General features: G+C 44.5%; 4 protein-coding genes across 5 annotated transcripts; 2 read left to right on the forward strand and 2 right to left on the reverse strand.

The window, feature by feature from the left end:
- Window positions 1-117: 117 nt before the first annotated feature.
- On the forward strand, window positions 118-3,971 carry LOC120709270 (protein LONG AFTER FAR-RED 3-like). Of its 2 annotated transcripts, XM_039994828.1 has the most exons (14): window positions 118-263; window positions 343-584; window positions 756-828; window positions 1,330-1,436; window positions 1,512-1,635; window positions 1,829-2,023; window positions 2,148-2,233; window positions 2,326-2,433; window positions 2,517-2,612; window positions 2,694-2,792; window positions 2,884-2,958; window positions 3,090-3,221; window positions 3,315-3,430; window positions 3,529-3,971. In XM_039994828.1, the coding sequence occupies exons 1-14, from the start codon at window positions 161-163 to the stop codon at window positions 3,701-3,703; spliced, it is 1,731 nt and encodes a 576-aa protein (XP_039850762.1). In that variant the 5' UTR covers window positions 118-160; the 3' UTR covers window positions 3,704-3,971. The 2 variants fall into 2 exon arrangements, with proteins under 2 accessions (XP_039850762.1, XP_039850761.1); XM_039994827.1 differs by having other exon boundaries at window positions 3,090-3,430.
- Window positions 3,972-4,980: 1,009 nt separating this feature from the next.
- Window positions 4,981-5,851, forward strand: LOC120710838. Its single transcript, XM_039996406.1, has one exon. It carries the CDS (start codon window positions 5,086-5,088, stop codon window positions 5,785-5,787), a length of 702 nt encoding a protein of 233 aa, XP_039852340.1. The 5' UTR covers window positions 4,981-5,085; the 3' UTR covers window positions 5,788-5,851.
- A 1,119-nt stretch (window positions 5,852-6,970) lies between these two features.
- On the reverse strand, window positions 6,971-10,106 carry LOC120709274 (protein IRON-RELATED TRANSCRIPTION FACTOR 2-like). Its single transcript, XM_039994832.1, has 3 exons — window positions 9,562-10,106; window positions 9,113-9,454; window positions 6,971-7,376 (listed from the first exon to the last, which is right to left on the reverse strand). The coding sequence occupies exons 1-3, from the start codon at window positions 9,877-9,879 to the stop codon at window positions 7,293-7,295; spliced, it is 744 nt and encodes a 247-aa protein (XP_039850766.1). The 5' UTR covers window positions 9,880-10,106; the 3' UTR covers window positions 6,971-7,292.
- Window positions 10,107-14,248: 4,142 nt separating this feature from the next.
- On the reverse strand, window positions 14,249-16,205 carry LOC120709275. Its single transcript, XM_039994833.1, has 2 exons — window positions 15,908-16,205; window positions 14,249-15,790 (listed from the first exon to the last, which is right to left on the reverse strand). The coding sequence occupies exon 2, from the start codon at window positions 15,758-15,760 to the stop codon at window positions 14,522-14,524; it is 1,239 nt and encodes a 412-aa protein (XP_039850767.1). The 5' UTR covers window positions 15,761-15,790; window positions 15,908-16,205; the 3' UTR covers window positions 14,249-14,521.
- Window positions 16,206-20,695: the final 4,490 nt, after the last annotated feature.

Raw genomic sequence — 20,695 nt, forward strand, 5'->3', positions numbered from 1 at the left:
GGACTACACGATTCACTGGACGTCGTATTCAGATCTGGAAAAACATTTCTTTTCTTTTGAGTTGGATTCCGACATCCCATTTTTTTTCGTTCGATTTCGTTTGATAGCACTGTTGTGTTGTGCTCGTGCTAGTCTTCAGAAAGAACTCGAGGGAAAGAAGATGGTATTGCCCGCGCAGAGCGCCGCTGTCCTCGCTGCGGCCGTTGCCATAGCCGCCGCCGCCGCCGCCGCCTTCCTCCTCCCACCGTCTTCCCGCCTCTCATGTACGCCAGCTTCCTTTGGCGCTTATTATCAGTGGAGCTCGAGATTAACTATCGTCTCTCTCCCCGCGTCGCGTTGCAGGGGCGCAGCGGGGCCGCTTCGCCGACATGATCCTGGCCAACGCCACCATCTACACCGCCGATCCCGCCCGCCCCTTCGCCGGCGCCATGGCCATCCGTGCCGGCCGCGTGCTCCGCGTCGGGGCCTACGAATCCGTCAAGGAGCTCAAGGGTCGCCACACGCACGAGTTGAATCTCAGCGGGAACGTCGTGCTGCCGGGGTTCATCGACTCCCATGTGCACTTCATCGATGGCGGCCTGCAGGTCGTACCACTACCCAATTACCAATTGCCATGGCCTCAAGTTACACTTGGGCATTTGCCAATCCCCAATTGCCATGGCCTACCAGCGAGATTACAGTGTGTTATCACTGCAAATTGTTTCTCAGCGTGTACTGTACTAGCTTGCTGATACTGCTATCTGAATATGCTTCAGTTAGCGAGGGTGCCACTTCGAGGGGTCACAAGCAAAGATGACTTCATAAGCAGAGTCAAGGAAGCTACCAGAGGTGCTTCTCATATTCTTTTTGCTGCTTACAAGCCTGTTATCACAAATTCAGAGCCCACCAGCTGTCTCTGAATCCTGCTACGCCGTGTCTGAATTCCATTAAGCCGCCTGAACAGCCTCTATTGCATGAGTAAAAATCGGTGTAATGATAGTAAATCATGCAATAAGTATGTTGCAGTAGTGCAGATGTGTGTTGGATTAAGACAGGTATGATTGAAGTCAATTAAGAAATGATCACAGTCACTGTAGCAGTAAACTAAATAAGTGAAGATTCTTTGTCAGAGATACACTCTGCTTGTGTTTCTATTTCTTTTTCTATGTTTGAATACATTTCTAAGTGTCAATAGGATGTTCCAACATATTAAATAATTTCCTTCTTTTAACATGTCTAACTGCTTCTGTTTCATGAAATTAATTTGTCAATGTTTCATTTTAGCACTGTCAGAGTTTTGTACCGACTATAAAATACCAACATTTCTAATACTTGTATATTTCTGAACAGATAAGCATCCTGGACAGTGGATTTTAGGAGGAGGTTGGAACAATGATTTTTGGGGAGGTGATTTTCCGGATGCTTCTTGGCTAGACGATATATCACCAGATAATCCAGTGTGTTTTCAAACTCGTGAGTCGAACCTCTTCTGAGAAGCCACAGGGCTACCAGCTGACTTATTTCAATTGCAGGTCTGGCTCTCACGCATGGATGGTCATATGGGCATAGCCAACTCATTAGCTATGAAGATTGCTGGGATTAACAGGAGCACAAATGATCCAATCGGTGGAACTATCATGAGAACAGCAGAAGGAGGTAACACGACTAATTAGCATGGGCCTTCCTTCAGCCCTATACTATTACTACCCCAGTGTTGCTTTGTAAAGTAAATATGGCTCCTTATCGAGCACACAGAAACTATTTTGTTATTGTTACTTCACTTGCTAGTTTTATATAAATTTAATGGGTAGGAATAACCAGACTATCTGACATCTATTGTTATTTGTAGAGCCTACTGGTCTTCTAGTGGATACTGCTATGGTGCTTATGTTTGATGTTATTGAAAAAGTTTCTCCCCATGAAAGAAGGGAGGCGCTTCTTAGAGCAAGTAGGCATGCCCTAATGAGGGGGGTGACTACTGTTGTTGATGTTGGAAGTTACTTCCCTGGAGTCTCAGCTGAGAAAACATGGCAAGATTTTTCAGGTATTCTGTAACACTTTTGCTAGTAACCCTGGGCAACATTTAGAAGGATCCACTTTTGTACTTATTTCATCTACGATCTTCTTTGTACTCCTGAGTCCTGACTTAAGTACTGCTACGACTACAGATGTCTATGAGTGGGCTCACACTATGCAAAAAATGCTGATCAGAGTATGCTTATTCTTCCCAATGCCCACATGGGATCGTGTTTCTGTAAGCTTACATCTTGAATTATGCCAAGCTCTTCTGTGATAATCCTTACTTTACGTGAATATACCTTTGAACATACATATCTTGTCTTTTAGAATCTTATCGGTGAAAATGGTCGATCGCTTAGTCAATGGATCTATCTAGGTGGTGTTAAAGCTTTTCTTGATGGTTCTCTGGGTTCTTCAAGTGCATTGTTCCATGAGGTAAATAGTTTGTCCCTCTTCTACATACCAAGCCACTTAGGTTTTCCACTTTCCTTTTTAAGTTCTTTTGGTAAACTTTGCAGCCTTATGAGGGTGATCCTGGCAATTATGGTCTTCAAGTGACAGATATGGATAGTCTTCTAAATAGAACTTTAGAATCTGACAAATCTGGACTTCAGGTAGACACATTTTCTGTTTGACTTATCCTTCAGTTTAGCTACCATGATTCTAGAAAGTTATAATGTTTTTGTTTTCTTCAGGTTGCAATACATGCAATTGGGGATAAGGCTAACGACATGCTGCTGGATATGGTCGACAAGGTTGTTGATTTGAATGGAGTGAAGGACCGTAGATTTCGGGTGTGTTCTGATAACATACCACAGTGATGTTTTCTTTTCTCTCACTCTGCTTGATAGAGCTTGAACTGAATCTTTTTGCATATGAAATCAGATTGAGCATGCTCAACATCTTGCTCCAGGTGCAGCAAACCGCTTTGGCAAGCAAGGTATCATTGCATCAGTGCAGGTAAACTATTCCATTCCATTGCTATTTTACTTAGAATTCTCTTAAACTGTGCATATATTGGTATCATGCTTTGCGAAGCTGATTGCAATTGCAATCTCCATCTTCTGAAATATATGCCTTACTGTTGACAGCCAGACCATCTATTAGATGATGCCGACTCTGCCGCAAAGAAGATTGGGTTTGACCGCGCCGAGCGAAGTTCCTATACATTTCGGTCACTGTTAACTGGTGGCGCGCAGCTAGCTTTTGGTTCTGACTGGCCTGTACGTAATTCTGCAGACATCTCAGTAACTGAAATATGTTTTTTCAATTACCAGATATATTCATTTACCAGGTACATTGTTCCTGTTTTGCAGGTTTCAGATATCAACCCCATGCAAGCGATTCAAACCGCAATCTCCCGTAAGCCTCCTGGATGGGAGGTCCCCTGGATCCCTGCAGAGCGTTTGTCGCTCGATGAATCGCTGAAAGCGTAAGTCCTTAACTCCTTATGCAGTTTAACGTTCTTTGACGTATACATCTTGCTGCAAATCGCCATTGGATGTCTCTAACTCTGACGAATGAGAACAGGCATACGATATCTGCTGCCTACGCCTGCTTCCTGGACCACGCCGTGGGCAGCCTCTCTCAAGGGAAATACGCCGATTTTGTGGTCCTGCCTTCCACTTCGTGGGACGACTTCGCCGGCGATCTGCCGGCGCACGTCCTGGCCACGTATGTGAGCGGCAAGCTGGCCTACCCGTGAAGCATGCCCAGATCGAGTGGCGCTCGAAAGAATCTTATGAGAAGTTCTTCAGATGCACCTATGCGTTGCGTAATCACCACCATTCTTAATAGAATTTGTAGAATCACCATTGTTTGACAATGCAGTATATGGAGTGTTTTCTGTTCTTTGCCCAATCTTGTCCCTGTTTTTTTTTTCTTCTTTTTTGAAATGTTGTTGGTAGGCTCAACTTGAACCAGCAACTTTTGTTGCGACCTGGCCTAAATAGAAGAGCTAGTGGCAAGAGTAACTTTGAAACGTCTCCAGTGGTAAACACAGGTTGACTGGTGGTTGGAGCGGCACGTGCAACAATATATGAGGACCAAAGAGTTGAAGCAGAAGAGGGTGGTAGAGCTACCAGGTGACCCCACAAACGGACCGCCGGCTTCTGGAAACGCCGGCGGCTGATTGCAACAGCACTCCTTTCTTTTCAAAAATAATAAAAATAAGACGGAATGCGTGTACCTAGACGCTTATAGCTAGCTTAGAAACTTCCATTGACATTGCGGATATAGGAGCAGCGGGAATCGAAATACAAGACTGCAAGCCCACAGTTTAATTAATTAGTGGCATTGAGACGTACTAGAAAATATGGATATGTTCAGTGCACGGAGGGCGGGAGGAGAACAGTCAGCTGGTTCTATTTCCAAGAAGAGGAACAGTCAACAGCAGGAGCAGTAGCCAAGTCTTAGATAAACAACAACGCTGACATGGAGTGCTTGTATTTCGGCTGGAAACAGTGTTCCGATGAAGATTAGTCATCAAATGACATGTGCAACAAGACTGATGAACTTGGGTGTCGACCTTACCTGCGCATTTCAATTTTCAAAGATCGAAATACAAGTTCTTTGTGAGTAGTGTGCCCATAGTGCCAGCTAGGGCAGATGCCATCACTTGGATTTTGATTCCTACTCCCTCCTTCCCCGTTTATAAGGCATGGTGGAACATGATACGGTCTTCTAAACAACACTTTGACCATTTATTTATCATATATTATATCACTTTTGATTATAAACTTATAATCATTGTAAAATATATTTGATTATGAATCCAATCATATGAAATTTGCATTATAAAAATAAAAATTTAATAGTCAAATTATTGGTCAAAGATGACAAAGTTTGAATCTTGATATACGTGTATGCCTTATAAACAGGGAAGGAGGGAGTAAATCCTAAGGGCAATCCCAACCTACGGTCATATCATTACACATATATATACACACCCTGCATCCCCTCTCTCGGAGCCATCGTCTTCCGTCACAACCTGCCGGCTCCTCCGGTTTTCCAAGCTCCTCGATCCTTTCCTCTCTCAGCCTCAGCAGACCATCCATCCATCCATTTGCAAGCAAGCAAGCTCAGTACATGGGCAATGGACTCTCCCTGCCCCCCTGCCTGCACCTGCCGGCGGCGGTGAGGCTGGTGTACTGGGGCGGCCGGGCGAGGCTGCTCGCCGCCGACGCCCGCATCACGGCCGGGGACGTCACGGCCGGGGACGTCGCGGCCGAGCTCCCGCCCCCGGCCTCGGACCACGCCGTCTGCCCCGCCGACGCCTTCTTCGTCAACCTCCCGATCCCCGTCATGTCCCCCGACGAGGAGCTCCTGCCGGGCCGGACCTACTTCGTGCTCCCCGCCTCGCGCTTCCCGTCCGTCAAGGTGCTCACCGCCGCCACGCTCGCCGCGCTGTCGGCCGCGCCCGCGCCCGCGAGCAGGGGGAGGAGCAGGCCGGCGCCGGTGCTGCCCTTGGCGGGGCAGTGCCCGTTCGAGTACGTCAAGGCGGGCGACGGCGGCGCGCCGCTCATCAGGGTCCTGCCGGAGTTCATCGAGAAGGTCATCACCTGCGACGGCGGCGCCCCGGCGCCCAAGACGGCGGCGGAGCTGTGCACCACGCCGGAGCTGAAGCGGCATTACGCGCAGCTGGTGGGGCCGAGGAGACGCCCGTGGGCGCCGAGGCTGGACACCATAGAGGAGGGCAATAGGAGCAGGTGGCTCAGGGCCACCGCCAGAATGCTCCCGATCGATAGCCGCCCACAACTGACGACCAAGATTTCTTTTCGATTCTTTTAGGATATAAAAAATGTGTACATACAGATTAATTCAATGTTAATTGGACGCACATTTTTTGCTTCAACGATCGAGAGCACATTCGGCCTCTCGAGATTGGCATGCAACTCTTTCTGATGGTGATGGAGGCTGACCAAAGGCCATATGATGAGCACCTTTTGATCTCCGTGAATGGATCATGGTGCCTCAACACATCCGCTTTGACCGGGGGCTGCTCGGGGTTGCAGAGCGAGCCCGTCGCAGAAGGCCTACTTGCGATCCACGAGCAGCTCGGCCCCTCTGCCTTCGTCTCGGGCGGCTCTCGCCTCGGATAGCTTCTTGCGCTCCCGTCTCAAGTCTAATCCTCTGGTTGTCTTTCCGACCACCAACGACCGGTGGCTCCCACCACACCGTCCTCTCAATCCGCCACCGCCGTCAGGCCTTCTTACCACTCCCTCCCCTTTCTAAGTTTGGAGGCCACAGGAACCTTGACAATTCCCCTCCCCGAACTCTAGCGGTAAGCTCGCGGAGAAGAAGAACAGGACCACCAAACGGGCGCGTGAACGCATGGGTGAATCATTATTGGGCCTTGAACGCCGCATGAAAAGGCCAGAATTGTCAGAGAATTATTATTGGGCCGTGAACGCGTGGGTGAATTATTATTGTCAAAAATTTGTGCAAAATATCACTTCTTTTGTTGTGGGTTGCTTTATCAATACAAGATTTTCAAGAATGACTTAAATTTGACAATGTTTGTACACATTTTCTGAATAAGACGAGCGGTCAAACTTAGAGTCAAAAAAAATCAAACGAACTATAATTTGAAACGGAGATAGTATATATGATGGACAATATGTACCAGAATGGCTGATGAATTCCGTATATTGAACTCCATGTCATATATGTACTATCCTTTGGTACCTGTAGTGGTGATCTGATGACCTTACTTCAACATGGACATTGTTCCCTGTGTGTCGACAGAAAACACACTTGGACACACACTATATCACGGATGAGTGCATTGGTGCTAGTACTATATATCTCTCTCTCTTAATTAGTATCCAGCAATACTATGGCCCTATTTAGTTGGCAAAAAAAAGTTCCTATAGTATCCATCAAATCGAATCTTCGGACACACGCATGAAGCATTAAATACAATTGAAAAATAACTAATTACACAGTATAACTGATTCATACGAGATGAATCTTTTAAGCCTAATTAATCTATAATTGGACATTAATTGTCAAATAACAATGAAATGTGCTACAATACTAAAATGCAAACTTTTTTGCGAACTACACACACACACACACACACACACACACATATATATATATATATATAGGAGTATATGCTTAATATAATTTAGTCCATTCGTCTAATAACGTATGCATTGTCGACTCCACACGATCCACTACATAACCCACCATTTACAGTCACTCTTAATTAATCAGCGTATACTCATATATAGGATCCAATAATAATACACGCGGTGCAATATATATGTACTAGCTAGCGCGCACTTGAGCTACGCCCCTGCTTTCTTCTTGATAATCCTCTCCAGTTCATCGCAGAATGCTGGGCACTCCTCCTTCATCGTTCTTTGACTTCTCTGTCAGTGAAATTCATTCATCATGGGATGAATATTAATTAATGTTAGTCATGCATCTCCAAGTACAGTCCATGTTAACTTATTATTACCAGATTTATTATACATATATTCGATCTGCCATAGAAAAGTACACTGATAGTAGGTTCGACTTTAGTTTTATTCAAGGTAATTATTTGTGAAATGAACGGTGGACGACTTCCAGCCATTGGTCTAGTACATCATAGCTATTCATATTCAAGACAAATACTTAATATTGTACTCCTGATTTCATATTTTGTTTGAGGAACTACATCACTATCTTGTTTCTCATAATCACATGCTTAATTAGTTCTAAACTTCCACAAGAACCGGCATTTGGTAACTACCATAGTTAATTCACTTTTCTTGGTGATGCGTAATGGACTATCTAATATTCAAATTTTTAGAGTTTCTTCAAGATCTTTCAAGCTTCCATCGGTCCTAGTGAGATCTTCTGGATTGGCTGGGAGGACCAGCTCATAAATCAACTGGTTTAAGTATTGGATTATATCACAAATTAAGTACTGGTTTAGTATATATAAATCTCCAAATCTAAATTCTCTTTGATCCTAGTTGAATCTTTCTGGTGGAGGTGAACTGTTTGCGGCTTGTGAGCTTGTCACTCTTTATCGAACATGTGCTATTTTGAGCCCTATACACCTTTAGCCACATACACTAGATTGGATGGCATGAATGCGCTCTAAAATTTATTTATTTACCGTAACTATGTCATTATACCAAATACAATGGATCTTGTTTCCTCAATCTATATCTGTGAATTTTTATCCACCAATTGTTGGTTCTTCATGTAAAACATTTAATCTGCCTTTCATTGTGATTTTTTTTGTTTGATGCGCATTTATTAACAGTCTTGTTATTGGTATTTGATATTTGCATACCTTTGTGGATAAGTTTCGTTGGACTATAATTTGATTCAATAACTAGTAAGCTAAGTACCATGTTTTCCCCTAACATGTTATATATAAACATCTAAAGGGAAAATAATGGTTTCTCAGCTAATTAACAGATACATTAATATTAATGTGACACACTTAGTTTATAGCTTATCATTTTATTTCAAATAGCTCCAATACAACTGAAACTATATGCTAGTCTCGTGTAATTAAGAGTTTTAGACAGTTAAATTTTGTTGTAACTTATTGATCACTATATAGACTAGCTAGAGCTATACACATTATTATTGACTTATTATTGAGTATATGTCCACTTCTATTGCACGACTAATAATCAAGTTACTCTGAAATCTGGACCCACAATAATCTTTTGGCATATGATATTTAAAACTTCCTTTGTGGATCCAAATTTTGCTCTATACAAGTTTAAAGATAAACTAAAATGTTTTTGAAGCTCCTGTGATCCTGGTTTTCACTATAGATTAAAGGGTTGCACCTTTCTAAGGATTTAAGAGAATCAACATCTTATTAGTTTAGGGTATACACGAAAATGAATAATTCTAGTAAAATTTAGATTTATATGAGGCCTAGATAAAAGCAATGGAACTAAATAGTAAGTACACGTATGCGACTGATGAAATAAATTAAGCTAATTAATTATGAGTTGATCGAAGTGTTAGATTGTAGCATCTAGCAAGCGAAGAATATATATTAATAATCAACTAATTAGAGAATCAAGATCAAATCAACATCGATGAAAGATCAGGTAGCAGCTAGCACCATCTTGAGAAGTAGCCAATGTACCTGAAGATGGAGGCTATAGAATGTCCTGTTGTCGAAGGTGGAGTAAGTTGATGAACTAATCAGGTGAAGGCCTTCGTTCTCCAGCACTTTTATGCACTTGGACAGAGGAAGACTTGTGGCGGCCACATTGCTCTGCAGGCTGACCTGAACCATGATCTCCGTATCGTTGAGGCAGGTAGCAGAAACAATGGGAGTTACAATCTGGCTCGTCTTCAGAACTCCTGGTTTGCAGTTGGCGTTCGTCAGCTCCTTCTTCCTCCTCTCCAGGTTGTCCACCTGCTTCTGCAGCTCGGGGATGTACTTGAGAACTCGGGAGACCGTGGTGGGGATGCTCAGCTTCTTCTGCAGCACGACCGAGAACAACGGAGCACATCATCACCGTCAAAATCTCAGGTCCCTTGGTTACCTTCCATGCGGGAGAGAGCGAGGACTTGTGCAGGGGTTATTACAGTGTGGTCAGCGTCGGGGAGGAGGGAGCGGAGCGAGGAGTAGAGCTCGTTGAGCTGCTTCCGGCGGTCGCGCTCGTACGCGTTGTGGCTGAGCTTCCTGTGGGAGCCGCCGGAGCCTCCGCCCGAGCCATAGCCTCCTGAGGAGGTGGCGTTGGCCGCCGGCGCGGAGAGGTCGTGGATGTCGTCGTCGTCGAGGTCGAGGTCGAGTTCGAGGTCCGGCCACAGCGGCGACGGCAGCTGGCCGCCGGCGGAGAAGATGTCCGCCTCCAGCGACGAGATGCTGCTCGAGAAGGGGTCATCGAACAGCTGGTGCTCCATGCCGCGTGTTGCCAGCCTGCTGATGCCGCTGATGCTCGTGGAGATCTCAGGAGGGATGAAACAGGAAGCCTACGAGATTATTCTTTGGGCACCATGAGATGAGAAGCAGAAGACAGAGGGGGGGAGGGGACCTATAGCTAGCCTAGCTAGTCGAATTTTAGTTGAGAGCTGATTAGCGAGCAATATTAACTCTTGTTGATTGAGTAGCTTGCTTAGCTTAGGCAGTTTCAGAGAGATGACTTGTATTTATATAGGCGCGCAGGCGAGATGGTGGTTGTCAGTGTCACACACGTATTGTACTTATATGACTTGGCTTCATCATAAAGATTACGAATTTAGTGAAACGGTCCATACCGAATCCGGTGAGCCATATTATCGCATGCATGCAGTAAATTTTTTTATCTTTTGCGAAAAATTAAAAGAAGCTATTTTCTAATAATAAGCAAAAGATTTACATATATTATGCTTGCTTGAACGTGGAATAATGGTAAAGAAAAACTCGTTTCCCAATACGGCCCTATTGGAATAGTGTGTAATATAAGGAGGCGGTTATGTTATGTCCAAACTATTTAAGAACTCTTTTTACAGATTAGATTTTTTTGGTACATTTTCTATGAAAAAAATAGGGACAAATTTCCATACAATTGAAAAAAACCCCTCCAAAATCAAGGTGCGGAAAGAGAGGAATTTGAATAATCCATGGTGAACAAGAATTTTACAATAAGTTAGAAAAATCCACCGCGCTTTAATATATATACACTTAGCCGCCCCCTCCTCATTCCAAAAATAAATGCTTTTGTGCTGCATATAATAGAAGCAAGAAATATATATAATGACGTTAGCAAAAAACCGTTTATGTTTCCATTCAGAATTAAGCGCATATAATTAAGTTATATTGCCAATTTTGTCATTATAGTTTTGTATTTTTTTAGAGCATATATGCTAGGACTATATTTGTTTATAATGACATTCCCTTCTATACGTACTCTTGGGCATTCCCCTTCGATTGTACTCTGTGCGTTTGCTCATTGTACTAGCTATGTGCAGTGGTTGTACTATGCACTTGCAGGCTGTGCATTGCAGTACACTTACTCACTGCACATGCAAATTTAATTTAGTATATTATTCCATGTGTTTGCCTAAATGGTGGTCGCGTGTAAGTTATACATGTGATAAATGGATATAACTGAAATTAAATAAGTGTCACACGAATAATGAAGCAAAATGCATCAAGAAAAGTAGATACAACAACAGAGAGAGATTACGTACTCACTTAATTCATTATTACCAGTGTAATGTTAGCGGCGTGCCATGCTGTATATATATGTACTACAGCAATGATGAGTGAATACGGGGCCTCTCTGGCTGTTATAAAAAGAAACAGAGGGTGACCCTTAATAACCTAATTAATGAACAAAGTGCAATTGCTATTAGTGAGGGGGTTTTTCTCGTAAAATATACTAAATGCTTAGAGCAACTCCAAGTCTCTATATCTTTTCTTATTGTTAGGAATATAGATTTTGATAGAAAAATGTCCTCCAACAACTTTTCTAAATGGTTATCTAAATATAGCCATCCTTCATTCCTCATTTCTAGCTAGCCAAAGATAGATAACGGAAATAGCTTTCTAGAGTGTATTTAAGATATAGAAAAATTATTGGACAGTAGAAATATATAGAGAGCAATTTTTATGCAAAAGGCTCTCCAAATGATAATTTAGAGAGTGAAATTTAGAAAGACTCTTGGAGATGCTCTAGAGCATCTCCAAGAGCCTTTCTAAAATCTATTCTCTAAATCATCATTTAGAGAGTCATTTGAATAAAAATCATTTTCTATATCTTTGTACTTTCCAACAGCTCTTCTATGTCTTGTGTCTAGTCTAAAGAGTCATTTTCGCTCTCCATTTTTGGCTAGAGAGAAATCCGAAATATAGCATGTCTATATTTAGATATCCAATTGAAGAGACTATTGGAAGGCATTTTTTCACCAAAAATCTCTATTCTTGTAAACTAGGAAATATATAGAGAGTCTCTTGGAGATGCTCTTATATTATTTTCTTTTACGAACCTATATATGATCTGTAGAAGCGTGTTTCTAGAAGGTGCACGTCTAGGGGTCGGATTTTCCCTTTATTCCCCTCCATGAAGAGAGATGCTGTCACATGTTTATTAGGTGGGTGTGGACAAAAAGAAAGAGCCATATATATACATATCTATGGCACCCCAATATAAATAGTATTTGTTGATGTACTGGTCAATTGAATAAAAGAAATATAGACTCTGCCTTCTGGTCGTATTAATTAGATAGCTCTCGCTCGGTATAGCAATTAGCAAGTGTGTATATATAGCAGTTGGTCGGAGCAAAAGCAAACCTATATGCCAGGTGATCATCTATCTGAAACCAGAAACAGCTTATTAATCTCATGCATCCTCATCAGTTTATGCGTACAGGGTGACAAATTAAACAAGATGGATGCGAGCTTTCATGCCTGCATGTCCTATTACATACTTAAAGTTAATTTGTCTCAAGTCATGCATGGTCACTAATACTAAATAAATAATGAAATGAAATGGACCCAATCAATATACTATATAATGCCGCAATTATTAGTCAATTATATCAGAGCACTGATCAAGCAAAAAGTATGTAGTTTTGTAGGCTGAAGCTACCTCAATCATCATCATCTCTATCCGATCCCAGCCCTATTAGCTGCTTGTACACATGCATACGGTAGATCGAGAGGGAGAGCTAGATACCCTGCACTGCAGGGGGGGTCTAGGCTCAGCCTATGGCTTTTATCTTAATGGTCCGGCGTGATTAGTCTAATCCTCGGTGACGGGGAATGTGAACCACGTAGCGTGTGGGTGTCGACATCCAGGTGACACGCGCGGTGAGCGTGAAGGAACGGGGACGGCGCGTGCCGGCGCGTGCCCGGGAGCCCCGTTTCTCGTGCGAGGAGCGTCTCCCCGAAACACACCTGGCGCCAAGGCGCGCGGCACTTGTGTTTGTGTACTATCTATCACTGCAGAGTGCCACTCCCATTTGCTTCTACTCCTCGAGCTGATGAGCAAGCCCCACCATAACATAGGTACGTTGAAGAACTGAATTGCAGTTGTTTCATTATCATTGTTCTATATGTAGGGGTGATAAAGGACCCAAAATTTTGAACTAGAAAATTTAAGTGCGGGGCCCTAAAAGGGCTGGACTCTAATTTTATACAATTTTAAGCTAAAAAATTTAAGGATTTTTATGGGCTGTAAAGAGACCACCAGGGACATGGCCCATTGCCACCCCTATCTATAGGACGTCTAATCTAATAATTAATCAAAACAAGCAATACATAACTGTACCGAAATAGTAGAAAAAAATATTGTTATGTTCTTTTAATATGTGTTGTGTTATGATGTCGGGTATTGCCCTACAAAATTATTAAAAGAGCATATTATTATACCAGCTCATATGGTTAGGGAGTAAATCGAATAAAATATAGCTTAAAGGTTCTTCATCAGACTTTGGTAATACTTGACTACTTGAGGGAGTAATTCAGAATTTTTTGGAAATTTATTTTTGCAGACATTTAACTAGGTATTTAATAAATAACTTTCCTGTGGTAACCTGTCAACAAAACACAGTACAAACCCGATAATATTCTCATGCTTTATCTAACGAATAAATTTTTTTCTACCTACCCTGATGGGGACGCCTGATGGTCTTCGAATTAGCTCCGGGCCTGAAAGGTGGGTTTAAACCTGCGTCTTCGTATGTGTTGTTGGGTCAGAACCTGGGCCTTGCAGCTTGATGCTAAGCGGGCCTGGCCTGTACGTAGTCGTTGCGACGAGGCGTTTGCAGCCTTGCAGGCCCGTCGGCCTTGGACCTTTTTCATTTTGCGATTCTGGCATTTCTGGTGCGAAACAAAATGCAGATGTTGTCAGTCGCGTTCAAGTTGACCAAAGGAAAGAGAAAAAAATAACAGCTATGGTTCTACTTATTTTCAATTTGATTCGTGTTATAAATCGCAGTTCCCGTACGTACCAAGTGTTTATACTCGATCGAATCCATTGGTTGGCGTGATTGCCTTTGTATTATCATTATTCAGGAAAGAGGCTAATTTTATCATCAACCATTCAACCGGTTGCTTGCTTCTAAAACAAAACCAGACCTGAAGAGAATGATATGATGCAGCGTCACTTTGTTTGAAAACCGGAAGTGCTGTAAGCTGAAGAGAAATGCCAGGTGTGTTCAGGATCACCATTTTCAGATATCTCAAAACTTTTGTTCATTTTGTAATTTGTACAGACGAACAGTTGGGGTTAGAACTCTAGGAAGTAGCTTTCACTTAAACTCTTGCCATCTTACACTCCAATGCCAATGCACAAACTTCACACTCTTATCTGGCTTCACAGAGTTATGTTGTGTTTCTGAAGATTGAACAGAGCGTACTACACTGGTGACTGGCCACGCAAAATTATGTTCCACTTTTACTCTCAAACTTCTCAAGTCTCAACTATATTACAGTATGTGAATCCGTACTTTAGATGATCGAATGAACTAAGTTAACAACATCAATCAATTGACAGGAAAAACCCTAATAATTGTGAAACGGCAGATTATTGCTGTCCCGAATTTACTTTGCAAGTTTTGTTCAGAAGAAAGCTCTGCTTCCGTAGAACACCCTCGCCCCCTCCTTCTTCACCTGCTGCTGCGGCTGGATGTGGATCACCTTGTTGCTGCCAGGCTTCTCCTCCTTCTGGACGACGACACCGTCAAGCTCCAACGGCAGCTGCACCTTGGCCAGCGACTCGCTGAACTGCTGCATGCTCTTCACGTACATCTCCATGATCTGCCGCTGCATAGCGCTCTGCTCGGCCTCCATGTCGATGTCGATGTCCCCCAGCGGCGACTTGAACACGTCGCTGGCCTTGTGCCCGCTGCAGGACGTCGGTGTGTCCGGCGAGCGGCAGGACATGGGCACCGTGGTGGCCTTGTCGGCGTCGGCGACCGGCTTCTCTACCGCCCCGGCGGAAGCAGAGATCACCCTGTCGTCGCTGACCGTGCTGGTCGTCGTCGAGGCGTTCTTGCTGCCGTCTTCCGATGACGCTGCCTTCTCCCCGCGCGGGCTCGTGCTCATCTCGGCGTCCTCCATGGTCTCCGGCGGCCGCGGCGTCTCCCCGAGGCGCAAGAACGGGAGGTACTGCACGGCCATGGCTTGGTTTTCTTGGTCCACCTTAAGGTCATCGAACTGGATCCTTGAGTAGTCAACGGGTGGCACGGGCTCGAGGATGACCACCTCCGATGCGATGGACGACTCGGCGCCGCGCTCCGGTGGCGGGCAGGCGTCGCCGGGGATCCCGGAGTGGAGGGCGAGGGAGAGGCGTATGGTCCCCGCGGGCGAGTGGAAGAGGTCGGTGGACGAGAGCTCGAAGTCCCGGTCGAGGCGCGCGCCGTCGGCGGCCGCGACGGCGGCGAGCGGGACGAGCGCGAAGCCGAGGAGCTGGTCGTCGAGCATCCGCTTAGCGCAGCTGCGCATCCAGACCTCGCACTTGAGCACGTCTACGGCGACCCTCCCGGGCCGGACGCGCAGCGGCGGGAGGCGCTCGTCGAAGCGCGGGCTGGCGCCGCCCGCCGCCGCGACGCGCGTGGAGAGCGCCGGGGCGTGGTCGGGCGCCGAGGTGAGCGCGAACCTGGCGTACACGTCCTGGTCGGCGTAGATGCAGATGTTGTGGATGCCGCGCGCGTGGTGCACGTAGATGTCTAGCAGGCAGGGGACCTCCAGCTCCAGCTCCTGCTCCTGCTCGGCCTGGCTGCTGCTGCTGCTCTCGGCCTCTGCTCCTCCGCCTTCGTCCGGCCGGCGGTACCGCAACCTCGCCGCCGACTCCATCATACACAGGATGCCGTTTCGGATGATCCTGGCCTGGTAATTGAATTGGAGACAGACAGAATGGATCACATGAAAGCTCAACTCAAAGGATTGCAACAGTAGCAGACATGAAGCGTATGAACAGGGCAGCAAGAATGTTCTACTACTCACAGTTAGAGAGATATCTGTTCTGAGGTTGGAAGAAGAAGAAGAAGAAGAAGAGCCAAATGTTGGGTTGGTGCCTTGACGAGAGAGATGCAAGCTAGGCACACACAAAGGTTGTTAGCTTGCAAGAGTAGTGGTAGATGCAGAGGCGGGGTGTGTGGTTTGCACGCGAGGGCATGGCATGGTGGTGGAGTGGCCGGTAGTGGTTGAGCGCAAGAGGAAACCCTTGTGCGTCTGGTTTAGGGCGATGCCTTGCTTCCACACCACCAGGACAGGAGCAGGTCCAGTCCGATGTGTATGGACGTGTCTGTACAAGCATGTCTTTATCTACAGAGACAGATCGGCAGGCAACGCGGGCTCCAGAAGCCTGGGTCGTAACTTGTAGCAGCAAGAAGCACAGGGACATTGTTCCCTTGTTGCTAGGGCCGTGTTTAGTTGACTTCTGTAAAATTTTTGAAATGACGTTATTCTATATTTGAAGTACTAAACATAGACTAATTATAAAAATAATTACAGAATTCATCATTAGATGTTTTTTACTGTAGCATTATTGTAGCAATTTAGTGTCTAATTACAGCTTAATTAGGTTCATTAGATTCGTCTCGCGATTTACAGGCAGCAATTGTAATGTGTTTTTTATTTCGTCTAGATTTAAGTCTCCATGCAATGCATGTGCCGGATTTTTTTTTGAAATTTTGATTTTTGGAACTAAACACGGCTTAGGTTTGCTTGTTGTTGTGTTCTTGCAATTGCAACAGCTGCTGCTGCGCCCTTCCAAAAGTTAGGGGAGGAGTAGGTGACGAAGAAAACTGGGGATGCTCTCTCTGTCTCTGCTCTCTCTCACACACAGAGAGAGACCATCTATCAGAATCAGACCACATGAGAAGATGTTTGGCCTAGGTACGGGAGATTGTGAGAGGAGAGGCCCCCAAGTCCCCAACCACCCACCCCTACCCCTAGTAGCAGGTAGTAGTGCACGCTGCATCTGGGCTACAGCACACACCACCATCAGCTTGAAGGAGCTCTTGTTTTCCTGGCTCCTTGTCCACACGCTCACATCGGCTTCACTATCATCGCCAAGCTAGCTAGCTGCATATATGTGTGTGTGTTTATTTACAAGAGATGCTTCATGGCTGCATGCATTTTTTTTAGAAAAGAGAAATTTTATTGATTTCAAGCACAATACATCAAGACAATGCATCGTCTTGAAATTTTTCCGACCTCTTACTAAAACAACACACAGCCTAAAAAGAGTTTGATATAGATCATGGCTGCATGCATGATAAACAATAATTGAATTCTTATATGATTATATAGCGTCTCTGTTGATGCGAGCGTGGATCGACAGCAGTGTTTATTAAAACGACGACTCGATCAAGATCTTGGAGAATTCAGCAATTAATCATTCATCAGCAGCATATATAATATAGCTGAAAAATAAGGTTGCTGCTGCTGCTGCAAGTAACATCATCCTAGCTATATGATATGATATCAACTTCAGCCTCACACAAAGTTGTTGAGACCCAAAAGTTAGCTTCCTAGGAAAGTATATAGCTAGCTCATATATTCTTTCAGTTGCAGCTAGTAGCATACACGAGAGACTTTTCTAAAATGAGCAACGAACTGGGTCCAAACCATAACCAACCATGCGTGGCAATGGCATGTGGATTTCCACACTGGCCTTCTAGAAGGAAGCTAGTATCACACTAGCACCAGGTCTCTCGTCTTGGTGTGGCAACTTGCTGCCTGGGATCAGCGACCACCAACCATGTCCGGCGGCAGAGCGGCGACGACTCCGGCACAAGGGCCGCACGTAGGCTAGCTGCTGGTCGGTATTGCGATTGAAATTACCACTAAGCTAGCTAGTGCGTGCGTTGAAAGGAAGGGAGGGAGACAGGAACACAAGGACGGACATGCAACTAGGGGCCAGGATTTTCTTGAGGCAAGAATGAAGAAGGGCGAGGCGAGTGGCGTAGAGACCGAGCGGTCGCGTGCTTTTTGTCAACCCGATTGGCTAGCTGGAGCACACTTGGTGATTAAACATGGAAAGGGAAGGGCACCCAACCCACCACCAACCGCCGACGAGAGTCTCAGGAGGAGCATCATCTATATATCGTCCACACCACACACGAACACGATGGAGGTGACAGATTTTTTTTTAAAAAGATCTTATTTATTTAGTGAGTGCGTGGTTGCACATAAAGAAAAAATCAGATAGATGTGGCACATGCATCCACGCTGCCGTCACCGAATTCGTGGTGCTAAACTCTGATGACGCTACAATGCTTTTGCTCTACTCCTTTTCCAGAGAACGACTTTGTGCTTCTTGATTGAACTACCACCAGTCGCTTCTGCCCTCCACCACCATCCCCTGTGATTTCATCAGGTAAAGGTGGCAAGATCGCCTGTGACGCCAACTCGTCACGAGTAAATAAAAGATCTTGTTATTAGAGGACACCATGTGTGTATAAGTACCTGAAAGTTGTGCATACGACACGCTCAAAACAAGGGAGTAAAGCCAAAAAAAATTAGGCCTCCCTTAAACTCATTGGAATCCACCTTTTTGAGATTAATATTTGAACCGCACCGATTCTTTTAGCATGCATCACTGTTTCAGTGTTTTTTTGGGGGACTCACTGTTGCAGTGGTTGGGGGTGGTTCGTTCGCTATAGTCCTTTAGAGCAAACTCCAGTAGGGATACTATATGGGTTGTCATCTCCATATTTGCTCGGTGGGTGTAAAAAATTGATCTCCAGCAGGCCTTCAAATAGGCTATCATTTTGGTAGACCTTTCAAATTACTCCCCCACCCCACCAATTTGGTGGCTCTCTATTTGGGCTGCCAACTATATGCCCTCTATAGAAGCCCAATTTACTCGGTCTGTTGGAGTGGAGGCCCATATTTGGGTGAGTAAAATTTAGAAGTGAGCTTCTAAATAAATATTTGCTCACTCAAATTTAGAAGCTCTTGCTTAGGCCCTGTTTAGTTTTTTTTTTAAAAAAATTCTACAGTATCCGTCATATCGAATAATGTTCGGACACATGCATAAAGCATTAAATGCAGTTGAAAAAATAACTAATTACACAGTCTAACTGATTAGCACGAGATGAATCTTTTAAGTCTAATTAATCCATAATTAAACATTATTTGTCAAATAACAACGAAATGTGCTGCAGTTCCAAAACCAACAACTTTTCACCAATTAAACACACCCTTATTATTATGGGTCCAGTGATGATGAGCTTAGTCACTAGTCGAGCAACTATCATCAACAGGCAAACCTTACAAAGGAGAGCAAGCTAACTATGGACAGAGAGTTTCACAAAAAACAAATATGGGCAGTTAGAGAGGAGCAGTGGCAAAGTGGCAGGTGGTGCCTCCATATAGGCCTTGTTTGGTTCACATAGCACACGATTCCGAAAAGAGAATCTTACATGCATGGAGTACTTAATAAAGTTTATTTGCAAAACCTTTTCAAGGATGGATGTAGCTTTTCGTGACTAATTTAATGACGGTATTTGATCGATGATTGGCTACAGTGATGCTACAATAACCATTCTTTAATCAAGCGGTCCAATATCTTATTAGATTCTTCAGGGTTTTTGGCGCAGGGATTCTGAAGTTAGTTTTTGAAAACTGACTTAATTTAATACCTCTAATTAGCGATCAAAGTTGATACAATTCCTAGCATAACACAAACCAAACAGGACCAGGCTTTGTTTGGTTGGTTCTTGTGTTAGGAATAATAATATTTTAACCGCTACTTATGGTATCAAACAAAGTTAGTTTACAAAATCAACTTCAGAATCCATGTGCTAGGAACTCTAAAGAATCTAATGAAACCTTTGACCGTGTGATTAGAGAATGATTATTATAGCACCACTGTAGTCAATCATCGATTAATTACTGTCATTAGATTCGTCACGAAGAGTTACATCCATCTCTAGAAAGATTTCACAAATAAACTTCATTTAGTACTCTATACATGCGAGATTTTTTTCTCGAGAAATGTGCATGCTAGGTTCGTAGCAGTAACCAAACACGACCTGTGCCGCAGCAATGAGCGACGGTTGATCCTCGGTCGGTACGTACCTGTCACGCTTGTTCACACCACGCCGTGTCCTGCAAGTCCAGCAGAGTTGAAAAGTGATGGGCCGGGTCGCCTTCACAAAGAATCGGGGGTTCGGTTGGATTAGGTCCCAAGCCACTTTGGTCTCCCATGATTTGAGAGCTCAAGGGGGTCCCGTGTCGGTCATTTCTTTTGCAGCGACGAGTGCTTCCAGAAGTCCACACTGACGCTTGCTTAATGATGATGGACTATCACCTTTTGCCAAGTGCCATATGCCCATATCAGAAGCTCCAATGGAGATAGCTCGATCTTCTCGTCGGCACTTTTGCAGCTGTGGAATTCAGGGACTCTTGCATCGAACCCTGCATAAGAATCAACATGCCATTCAGCAAGCGATTCATTGGCAATTGAGCTTCCGAAAGGCTGGCCTTTTGCACCAAGCCTGAAGAAAAGGTACAGCATCCAGGCCTAACTATTCTCACCAAATTAACTCTTGCCGCATGACGACAGTATAAACTAAGACAACTTTCTGCAGACAGTCTTTCACAAAAGGCACAATCAGCAAGCTCCCTATGGTGAATTCAAATCACAGCTTGCAGAGAAGATGCCCTTCCTGGAATATTGTAGCCTCTTGACATCACACTGTCAAAAAAAAAACTTGACCTGCGGGGTGAGACCGCCCCCACGGCATTATTTGAGAGGTAGAATGACTTTCTCACAGCAGG

Source organism: Panicum virgatum, chromosome 5K (assembly GCF_016808335.1).
Source record: "Panicum virgatum strain AP13 chromosome 5K, P.virgatum_v5, whole genome shotgun sequence".
NCBI classification, from domain to species: domain Eukaryota; kingdom Viridiplantae; phylum Streptophyta; class Magnoliopsida; order Poales; family Poaceae; genus Panicum; species Panicum virgatum.

Coding starts and splice junctions, on each gene's coding strand:
- LOC120709275 (XM_039994833.1), bottom strand. CDS start 15,760: ATGATGGAGTCGGCGGCGAGGTTGCGGTACCGCCGGCCGGACGAAGGC.
- LOC120710838 (XM_039996406.1), top strand. CDS start 5,086: ATGGGCAATGGACTCTCCCTGCCCCCCTGCCTGCACCTGCCGGCGGCG.
- LOC120709274 (XM_039994832.1), bottom strand. CDS start 9,879: ATGGAGCACCAGCTGTTCGATGACCCCTTCTCGAGCAGCATCTCGTCG. Junction 9,455..9,561: donor TCCCCGACGCTGACCACACT/GTAATAACCCCT, acceptor GTCGTGCTGCAG/AAGAAGCTGAGCATCCCCAC. Junction 7,377..9,112: donor TCTATAGCCTCCATCTTCAG/GTACATTGGCTA, acceptor TTTCACTGACAG/AGAAGTCAAAGAACGATGAA.
- LOC120709270 (XM_039994827.1), top strand. CDS start 161: ATGGTATTGCCCGCGCAGAGCGCCGCTGTCCTCGCTGCGGCCGTTGCC. Junction 585..755: donor TCATCGATGGCGGCCTGCAG/GTCGTACCACTA, acceptor AATATGCTTCAG/TTAGCGAGGGTGCCACTTCG. Junction 1,636..1,828: donor CATGAGAACAGCAGAAGGAG/GTAACACGACTA, acceptor TGTTATTTGTAG/AGCCTACTGGTCTTCTAGTG.